The sequence below is a fragment of the Blennius ocellaris genome (assembly GCF_963422515.1).
Source record: "Blennius ocellaris genome assembly, chromosome: 22".
Lineage (NCBI taxonomy): Eukaryota > Metazoa > Chordata > Actinopteri > Blenniiformes > Blenniidae > Blennius > Blennius ocellaris.
The window spans coordinates 9,446,456-9,457,275 of record NC_137671.1 but is presented as its reverse complement, the minus strand read 5'-3'; the positions used below and the strand labels follow the sequence as shown (position 1 = coordinate 9,457,275).

The 10,820-nt window shown below is 40.0% G+C and overlaps 2 protein-coding genes across 2 annotated transcripts in view; one reads left to right on the top strand and one right to left on the bottom strand.

The window, feature by feature from the left end:
- Window positions 1-4,695: 4,695 nt before the first annotated feature.
- Window positions 4,696-10,820, top strand: part of tfec (transcription factor EC) — a gene marked incomplete at both ends in the record, with an annotated part of 32,433 nt that continues 26,308 nt past the window's right edge. The window contains one exon of the mRNA XM_080518378.1: window positions 4,696-4,917. Coding sequence (XP_080374504.1) covers window positions 4,696-4,917 — 222 coding nt within the window. The remainder of the gene's footprint in view (window positions 4,918-10,820) is intronic.
- mdfic (MyoD family inhibitor domain containing) overlaps window positions 9,706-10,820 on the bottom strand; it is a 201,379-nt gene continuing 200,264 nt past the window's right edge. Inside the window, exon 7 of the transcript XR_013937113.1 lies at window positions 9,706-9,931. The gene's annotated coding sequence lies outside the window, so the exon portion shown is untranslated. The remainder of the gene's footprint in view (window positions 9,932-10,820) is intronic.

Genomic DNA, 10,820 nt, shown 5'->3' with positions numbered 1-10,820 from the left:
CACCAGTTTGAATCACCTGCCCTAAATAGTGAGCCACTGGACACACTTTGCAGTAATGAGCGTGTGTGGGGAGCCTTTGCCGCTGTTATCGGTGATAGAGGCTCGATCTGCCGTGTGTGTCTGAGCTCCTCATCATTATCTCAGCTCAATGATTCATGTCTTGAACGCGGGGAACAAAAGTCTCGCAGAGACCTTGTTCCCGACGCAATGGGATGCCAGGAGGGACAATACGGGAGAATTAGCAGTGAAAAAAGCAAATAAATAGGTTCCTAAATACATGACAGCCCCGCGACAAAGACAAGCGGAGGATAAGAAGGAGAGCTGCAGCGATAGAGAGGTGGAAGGGGGGAAAGAGGCCTTGATAAAAAATAAGTAGTGGAGCTCAAAGGAGGCAAGGGTTGAGCGGATTGGAGGTGATGATGAGTGAAGTAGTACAAAGTAGTACATCTATGGGAAAGGTTTTAATGAGGCAGACGCCGGTGTGTGTGTGTGTGTGTGTTGGTGTGTGTGTGTGTGTGTGTGTGGGTGCGCGCATGTTTTCTCATCTGTGACGCAGACACTCAGAAAATGCTCAGCAATGACATGCCAAACTTCCTGTCTCCAGGTGGGTGGGTGAGGATTTGTGTAAGTGTGTAACAGACGGACATAAAGACAGAGCGATAAATAGATGGATGGACAGGAGGAAGAAGATGAAAGGACTAAAAATTAAATTCTGGATTGATTAATTGGCAATATATGACTATATGACTAAATTAACTGGAATTCTTTTTTTCCAAGGCCTTATTTCAGTCTGTTTTACTGGATGTTGCGTGTCTGGATACCAATTTGTAAAAGGTGATAAATAAAAATGGCAGCACACTGAGACTGGAAGACAGCCTGTAGCCTAACGTAAAGAAACACCGTCCTTCAGTGGCCCCCAAGGCTTTGTATGTATGCGGACAACATGCCGAGCAACAGGGTGTCCTACAATTCTACTGTCAGCCCCCAGTTGGAACAAAAGCAGGTCAAATAAGGAGTATACTTGTTCTACAACCTGGAGATCATAAGGTGGTGTGGTCTCATGAGATCAGGGCATCAGTCACACTGCTTATAGAATTACATGGCCATTCAACAGATAATCAACAATGAGCCATGTTAAGAGGTTAAGCTGGTTGAGGAGAAAAGGAGAACACCTGATCCTCTCAGGATCAGCTCCGCAGGACACTGAACCAGGTACAGAACGGGCTCCGCAGTGGATATTTACAGGAAACTGTCCTGCAACATATATTTGTCATTTTGATGACGCAACGTCTCGACACAGGAGACCCTAGATTCAGTTAAATGAGATTATTGAGATGAATCTCCTGTATGTTAGTCCTTAGTAGTGCATAGATAACAATACAGTCCTGATCCCTAGTTTGATAAAAATGGAGAAGAAGGAGCAATACAAATATATACAAAGTACATAAGTATTATGACATTTAGGTATTACGGTATTAGCTAATGAGAAGCGTTATGATGATAAGTAAGAGTCTTTAAATGTGTTGCTTGTAAACTTCTGTGAAAAGACTATATTCACGATAATAATTTGGCACATAGTTTCCAGAAAGGCTAATCAATAGATGAATATTACTTGACATTCAGAAGTGATTTGCATATAGTTTTCCAAAGTATTGTAAAGTCATTGTCAATTATGGCAGTATTATTTGTATGTGTGGAATTTTTTTTTTTTTTTTGTAAGTCCAAGTAGGATGAATGCCCTCAAAAGTCACAGAGAATATCACATTTTCTTTATCTAATGAGGAAAGAGTCATGCAGCTGGAGTAAGGTCAGCTCAGGGCACCATATTGCTTTAGTCCAGATCCGACAGACTGGCTGACTGTTACCATAGAAAGTTCGCACTTTCAGCTTTTATCGCTCATATCTTCATGTTCTCATAAATAGACAAGAAAAAAAAACCAAAAACCTCTACCAATACTTTTTTTTGTGTCATGGATTGAATTTGTTGGAGATTACCGCCGACAAAAAAAATCAACTCTGTGTGATGAAATGTAAATGAACACAGAGGCAAATTGTTATGGAAACATTCAAACAAGGCTGCTTGAGGGTTAATATGCGGCTGTAGGGGTTAAGTTGAGCAAATGCAATGCTTCACAGCGGAGAGGAAGAAGAGGTTGTGGTTGCACATATAATGATCATAAAAATCGCTGATCACTTCGGACACCATCCAGCCGTCTTCTGAACTACTTAACCAGTTCAGTCTTCAAGTTCAGTCCATCGCAGCTAGTCCATCACACGACAAACAGAGAGAGAAAAACACCTTTTTTTTTGGACTGTGGGTCAAATTAAAGGAGAAATTTATTTTCTAGTTTGTGTCCTCATCAATACGAACAATGTACCAATACTTTTAAAACGAAAGTATCAGTGACTAAAGTAAGAACAACTTCTACAACTCGAATTAATCTACATTTTATTGTAACACAGATGTGATATTATACAAAAGATATTTATTTATGGTATTTACTACATAAGTGTGTAGAAAAGTGAGAAGAAACATAGACATTTGTGTGAAATATGGGAACTGAAAGTAACAAGTAGTCTGAATAAAAAACAAAACTCAGGTAAAGATACTGTACATGAAAAATCGTCTTGATTAGCATAAGAAACCCTTTTTATGTCTTTATTTCTATACTCTACAAGTAATATAGAGGAATTTACTGTTTTCCACAGACAAGCGTGTTGTTGTTGTTTCTAAAAATCAAAATCTCTTTAACATGGAGACATGAAGCGTCACACATACGACGCCATTGTATAATGTTCAGTCTTCCTTCCAGGAATCTACATGACCCATATGCACACTTTATCGGGTGACAAAAGCTTGGTTGAGTGGCATTCCCATACTCTTAAACTATTGTTAGGCCAATGAATGGTGGATTTAGGAAAAATGCCTTGCTCGTGGGCAAACAGAGAAGCCCTCAAACCACAAACAAAGGCTCAGACTAAACTCGCACAGACACACCAGTTGTTCCAGATGACCATTTTTACAGGAATGCAGCTAGGTGGACAAAACCCTCTCTGGACAGTTACAAAAAACAAAAAAAAACCCTAACCTGTTTTCTCATGCCAGGCCAGTGTCATCTCTACGCAATTTAACACAGTGCCCAGAACCACCTGGCAAATTCTGCAGCAGAGGTATTCTGCGATGTTGGCGACAGAATAAAGACAATTAAATGCTGTTTGCACCATGCTTGGACAGCCATATGCTTTGCCAATTAACCTCCAACATGAGGAGAGAGAGAAAGAGAGAAGGGGAGAGAAAAAGAGACACTGAGATTATAACCACACACATTCCTCCACTTTCTCACCCCACCGCCTCCTTGTGTTCCACCGGTTCTGCTTTGTAACAAATGCACGAGACTCCAATTTTACATGCATTTTCCATTACCAAGCTCGTAGTAGTGACAGCTAATTTGCACTCTTATATTAGAACTAAGACATGAAGTGGTTGTACTTAACTTTCATACTTTCGTACCCTTTGCTTCCCACGGGGCCGCTGCAGAGTGACGCCTTTCACGTGTCGTCTTCTGGGGAATCTACAGTGTAGACAAGCTGAGGCCCAACGAATGAATCCTTAAAAACTAAATGAAAGAACTGATAAATTGCATGTTCTCTCTATGCATGTGTTTTTAAAAAAAATCTGATTTCCTCTTACATTCTAAAAAAAATGCATTGTGACCTGTCCTGGGGTTGTCTATTATTATTATTATTATTATTATTATTATTATTATTATTATCATTATTATTATTATTATTATTATTATCATCATCATTACTATTATCATTATTACTATTATTATAATTATCTTAGAACCTCTTTTAGTAAATTTTTTTTCATTGACAAAGTCACAAAATAACACCTTTTTTGACTTCCGTTGCTAAAAATAGATGCGTTTACTAATACTATTAACCAATAGCTTTTGGCCCTATCAAGCTAATTATTCATGATGTTATTAGATTATTGGAAGTTATGGTTTTCTGTTCAAACTGGGTTTCCTCTTTGTGTCCAGCCAGTTTTAATTTGGAGCATGCTGCTTGTTATTTCAGCCACAGCGATAATCATGTTCACCACATCACGGAAACAATGGAATTTGATGGAATGAACATCAATACAAGTCAAATGAGGAGTCAGATAGTAATTCTACAAACAAAGAGAGAATCCCGTGATCAGTGGAAATGATTCAAAATTCTTAATTTCGACAGCAGACAGCAAATAACAGCGGGGCCATTGCACTCTTGAGAGTATCTATTTATGTAACCAACATCAATTTGAGGCAGAGGAAGAGCACTGCCTAATCTGACGAAGAAACGTGAACGAAAAGTCCTTTTCCAAATTCACATCAATCGTGGCAACAAGTCAAGCCGCTATAACCACTAATCAGGTAAAGTCCTAAGTATCTCCAAAGAAACTGGTGGGAAGCCATATTTACTAAATGATATACCACATCCAAACTGGCAGAGGAACAAACCCGTATCTTTCCTCTGCCCTCTGGATTCCCTCTCTGTAACAAGGTACTCACTGCGAGAGTTGAGTATAAATCATGATCCAATAAGGATAATACAACAATTTCATTACAGAATTGCCTAATGTACTAATTGCTTCCGTTTTTTTTTTGTGTTTTTTTTTTGTTGCTCAGATCCCGTTTTGGGCGACCAGAAATGTTCCAGTCGTGTTCCGGTCCAGACAACCAGTGGGAGGTTAGTCAGAGAGATGACAGATGGGGTTTGTATGATTCTGGACCACATCCATACAGCTGGCCTCAGTGGTACGCGCCGCATCCCAGCGCCACGGTGCGTCACTCTCTCCCCCGGTGTCCGTACGGCGGTGCGTACACCCAAGCACAGGCGCCTGTCTGGTGGCAGTCCAGAAGCACATGGAAGGTATGTAGTCTCAACAAAATAGTATAGCCACTGTAAAAAAAAAAAAAAATCAATCTTTGATCAATCAATCAAAGTCGATGAACTCATTATTTTTGTAATCGTCAGCATTTTGAACATGTTGGAAAAGATGCTGCCTGTCGGCCAAAGCTGTTGTTTGCAGTATGGAGCTACTCTGTTACCATTTCGCCAAACTCCCATTTACTGGAGGAGAGGCACTCGGATTCCAACTTTAATGTGTTCGTAATGTTACCTGTAGTAGCTATAGCCCAATGCTACAACAACCAGTTACAAATCAAGTGTTCATTCCAATAATCCAGAATCTGATGCACATAAACTTCAGTTTGTCTTGTTGTTGTGGTGCGTAGCGGTCCGATACCACAAGCGCGTCCTCCGTCAAGCAACACCTGCTGCCACAAAGGTTCCTCTAAATTCCACTAAATCTACAGTACATGTGGTTTTACACTGCAAGTAATACAAAGGTCAATGGTGGCATTAATGCATCCTGACAGAAACATGAATATTTGCGAACAGGTTGTTTGATGAGATATTCCTAGTCATTATACAGAGGATATTGGTTTTACAGCAGCAAGTAAAGGTGGGCAACCAGAAGGTGTTGAACAGCATGTCAGACCTTGAGATAACTAAATTAACACTTTTATATAAGATCCAATCAGTCTATCTTTGGTTTCTGTAATTAAGCCTTTTCCAAAAGTTCAAAGTCCAATCGGCATTCCCAGTGATTTAGTTAGCACGAGACCTTTAACAAGCACATCTCAAATAATGAGGATTTAGTTGAAAAGGTTTTGACTACATGGTCATCTACCTTACTATAAGTATATTTGTCATTTATACATTAAATACGGGGCTGGATCTCCACTGGACACTGGGATTAAATAAACCACACTGAGCAATAGCCACATGGTGACACCGCGGTAGGAGGCGTTGCATTAACTTCCATTGTTATGCCAGTAATCGTCGGCGATATTTGCGTGAAAACAGATGTGACAGATTCTTCAGATTGGCCTGGATTAATTCGTTTTGAACTCAGACAAGATAAAGAAGCGTTTGTAAAAAGACAGCCTCTGACCAAATCACATTATATGGAACCTTCTGAAACCAACAAACCAGATGTTGGTTTCATAACTCTGAAACATTTTGTTTCAAACATATGCAGCAATACATTATCTCAGAAAATACGACCCGAAAGCGCATTTACCTGGGATATACATCAGTAGATAATGTTATATCAACAGCTTTCTGTGGGGCATTACTCGCCTTTGTTTCTCACAATCACTTTACATTACATTACACTGAAGGTGAGAGAAAAACATTACCACCTCTAGTTGAAAGACCCACGATCCATGTGGCTTTTTGTTATCTACACACTTCCTGTAATAGCCCGTATTGTCACCACAAGTATATAATTACTGTAGTGTCACGTAAAAAAAATGTTGTCACATGTGTAATTACTGAGCTTTAGCAAACGCTTCAGCCATCATAAATATGAAACTCGACAAAGTCGTAAACACAGAGGGACTCCTCGGTTGACCCTCCTCCCGCCGGCCTCATGCAAATATCAATGGCACTTTGTTGTCTATTCATCACAGCTATTTAGAGGCCTGTGATGAAAAAAGGTCAACTAAACAGGTTTGTTTCAGTTGAATAAAATGACCCTTTTTCTTGCCGGATAATTAATCTGTAATAATCGAGTAAAAATCCGCTTTCATAGGAACAAACATGCAAGTGTGTCGATATCCAATAGCAAAACATAGCCGTCTTTCTGCAATCATGTTGCCGTTGTTCACAGATAGCAGGAACTATTTGAATGACCTCTGTGTTTTAGGGGTCATTTCTTAGGAATTTTGTCTCTGGAGATTGTAGCACCATTGTGCAGGCAACTAAAAAAAACAAAAAAAAACCCACACACAATGTGCTGACAGATCACTGAGCCATAACTGCCTTTCTGCAATTACTGTATGCCTCTGCATATATATGCATTCTGTGTGGATTCATGCGTAGCTGCATACATGCATATATTCTTTCATTTTTTTTTTCCGGATTGCACAAAGATTGCAACCATCGTCTGGGAGTTAAAAAAAAATTACATCTATTTTCCTGCTTTGCTTTGATGCAAAAGTAAGCTTCAATTTTGGATGTTTGGGGGTACATTGCAGGGTATTGTGAAAGGAGCCAAATGACTCCCTGATCGATTGGAGTAGTCTCTTGGCTTTAGGGAGGGGATTTCCAAAAGGGATATATGAATCAGACTTTTAGAGGAGGAGGAACAGAAAACATCCCTACATTAGATGGATGGCTGGTAGACTTCAAAGCATTGTTGCACTATGTTTTTCACTTCGGTAGGAGGCCTTTCATGTGCTAAAGTCGCTCTGGTGTGTGAAGTGTGTGTTTGTGTGCATGTGCAAATGCTTGTGGGTATTTGTGGATTGGTCTCTGCCTCTAGGTGCAAGCCCCCCCCCCCCCTTTTTTTTTTCTTTTTACCTGAGGTAGGGAATCTAAGTAGAGGCAGGTGTAGAACTATATTAGAAGAATGAAGCCTCTCCATCTATTAACTATTATTGTTAAAAAATTACACTGAGAAAACGAAACTGAATCAAATGCTGGTCTGGAAATTTTACTTTTCAGTATTTACTTCCAGGCTAGAAATGCTGCACATAAGAGGGGTGACACTATATTCTGTTAAATCAGGAAGATTAGCAATGTATCCACAGTGTGGTGTTGGACCAGAAGTTTGAATGTGGATTTTACTACCCACATTACAACTTAGGGTTGTCTTGTTTAACATCCATGACAGAGTCTATAAGTCACAGTGGAGGCCGTGACACCAGTGTGTTGTTGGACTGGGGATACTGACATGGAAAGAAATTGAGCGATCAAGCTCGCAAGTTTATGCATGCTGTAGTGATTAAACAAACATACATTTTCTCATAAAATCAAAGTAAATTTAAGTCAATGCAAAATAAAACCCCCGAACACATACTGACCAATACAGGAGGATACTACAGTGAGATACAGGGAAAGATGTGAGACAATGTACTGTCCAGAACCAGCAAAGACGGTGTGTTAATGTGAACATGAATGCAAAGAAAAAAGTTGATGAAAAGCAGTGCATCTACTGAAGACTTGAGGGCTTTGAGGACGCACAGCGGTGGGAACAATCAATGAGGATGCTTGTTTGTTTTTTTTGAGAAAATAAGATAATAAAGAAATTGAATACACACACATATATATATATATATACATATACTGTATATAAAGCACCATGAGTGACGTTGGCTGGTATTGTCTCCAATGCTCTTCAATGAAGTGATATAGAAGATGAAAATATGGATGGACCCCAACAGCTGTTAACAATAATATCTTGTAATGCGAGGAACATGAAGGAGTCTGCCATTCAACCATAAATTGCTGCTCGGCGTGAGACGTGTGGCCTGAGAGAAAACCCCTGGTGTAAATTTAAAAAGCCAGAAAAGTGCAAGGGTAGAGCATAGTCGTGCAAAAAAGACCACGGAAATATGGAGGAGGACAATTTTGCCGACACTGGTGCAAAGGAAAAGAAAAGAAGAAACAGCAGGAATGCGGGGGACGGGGGTGAAAAAAAAAAAAAGCAAAGCCAGAGGAGAGTATCGGCACAACAGGGACACTGGCAGGCTGAAGCATGAGGGAGCAGCAGTGATTGGTGTGGACCACCCATCTGGACTGGCCAAGCGCCTGGGCTGGCGGGACCGCTCTCTGCCCGCTTGAACCGGGTACATGCATGAGTGAGGGCAGCAAAGAGACAGGGGTCCTGTGTGTGTGTGTGTGTGAGACCTCTGACAGATGAAACAAAGTACTGGAAACACTGAATATATCAATGGAAAACACACACGCTATCACCAGCAAACTGCGCAGAAGTAAAAGATCATTGCAAAGTACAGTGTGGTAAACTGGATGTTTACATGTTTATAGCTGTTGGCATTAAAAAAAAACCCAACTCTTATACATAATACATAGAGAAATCAGTAAATATTCATAAAAATGTCTTAAATAAATGTACTGATAGTAAATATTTGTTGTATACTACTAAAACATGATCTTAATTTTCTACTTTTAGAGTCAAAATGATAGCAGCAGTTTACAATGTGACCATCATTTATCAGAGTTTGTGTAGACTTCGTTATTCGGTGTGTGTAAAAAAAGCCCAATCAATTAAGATCCATTAAATTAATTTTGGGGACTAATTGCACAAATTCCAATTCCAATTTTTTTTTTAGTTTTACCTCTTTTGACCCAAGACTTCATGAAGGGCTTTATACAGTGTGCTGTAAATAGAATTAGATAATCAAATAAAGCTGCTGTTCAAAATTTTGTTTTGTATGTGGCCTGATACAATGATCAATGCAAGGACAACAGTCTTACTGTTTCTCTTGCTTTCCCAAGAGAAATGCCAGAGTTTGACAAGGTAATGTCTGGTAAAATAGTACAATTTCAAATCGTTGGTGCAGATTGTTGGCTTTTGGGATTAATAAAGTTTTGTGATCACATTAAACACTCATCCTTTATTCTTTTCTTCAACAAAAATACAATTTAGAGCACTTTTTGATGTTCCCTTTGCTTTGACTTTTTTTTCCCTTCTTTAAACTTTTAAGGGATGAAATGCCTAATATTTGCAATCACATGTCCAGAGATGTTTCCCCCAAACCCCTGCTGATATGAAAGGGTGATCATATAGGATAATAGGATTAGGTAGAATTCTCCCCCCCCAAATGCTTCACATTGTAGTCTTGAGTGTTTCACAGTGGACAAAGCTCGAACCAAACCAAACACACACACACACACACACACACACACACACACACACACACACACACACACACACACACACACACACACACACACACACACACACGCACGCGCACACACACACACACACACACACACACACACACACACACACACACACACACACACACACACCCACACACACACACACACACACACACACACACATCACCACCTGTCCAGCTTGCCATCCACCTCCGCCAACACCAAGCGCTCTCGGAAAAGCGGAGATCAAACCATCAGAGTGTCGCGGTAATTGACACGCAGAACAAAAACACAGGCCACTTTTGCTTAAAACATGTCATAATCCCTCAAGGTGGGGCAGTGGGAGGGGTGGAGGGGGCGCTTTCAAGGCCACCAGGAAAGCTATTGACAGCATCCAGAAACACGGAGGGACCTCCGGGAAGGACATGCTGAGTGGGTCTGCATGAGACCTGGCGTGACGCCTCTGGGAAGCAAGGTGACTCCAAATGAACAGGATCATATTATTCTCGTTTTGGTCAATACCTGTGAAAACACACACCAAGAAGGGGAAACGATAAGTGTGCTATGACTTGAACTAGAATGATGGCTTGCAGATTATAGCTTTGCTGAGTTTTTAGTGTCAGTGTGTTATTCAAGCATGATAAAGCGATCAAAAGTGAAAAAAAAAAAAAAAAGAAGAAGAAGTAAAGTTTAAAGGAAAAATGGCCACGGGAATTTCTCAGTAAGATATGCACGTTTTGCTTGGATTGTGACGCGTGATTGAACCTTTGATGTGTAACAACACATCCAGTTGATTATCATTACATTTGGACATGAGTCACACAAGACAGAGCGGGATGGTTCTTCCACCATTCATTACAGAGAACAAGTGCATTATTTCTAGATTTTGGGGGGGGTACTAGTTTCGCAAAAACATATCTGTAAAAAAAAAAAAAAAAGAAAAAAGGAATAGTTGTAAATGTTCATCGATGCAACTGTAAAACTGCGAATTGACAGACCAGGGAAAAGTTCAAATTACATACAGTTATGGTAACGCCAGGTTTTGCAGCTACATTATTCAACCTCGAAGTTCAGAGAAC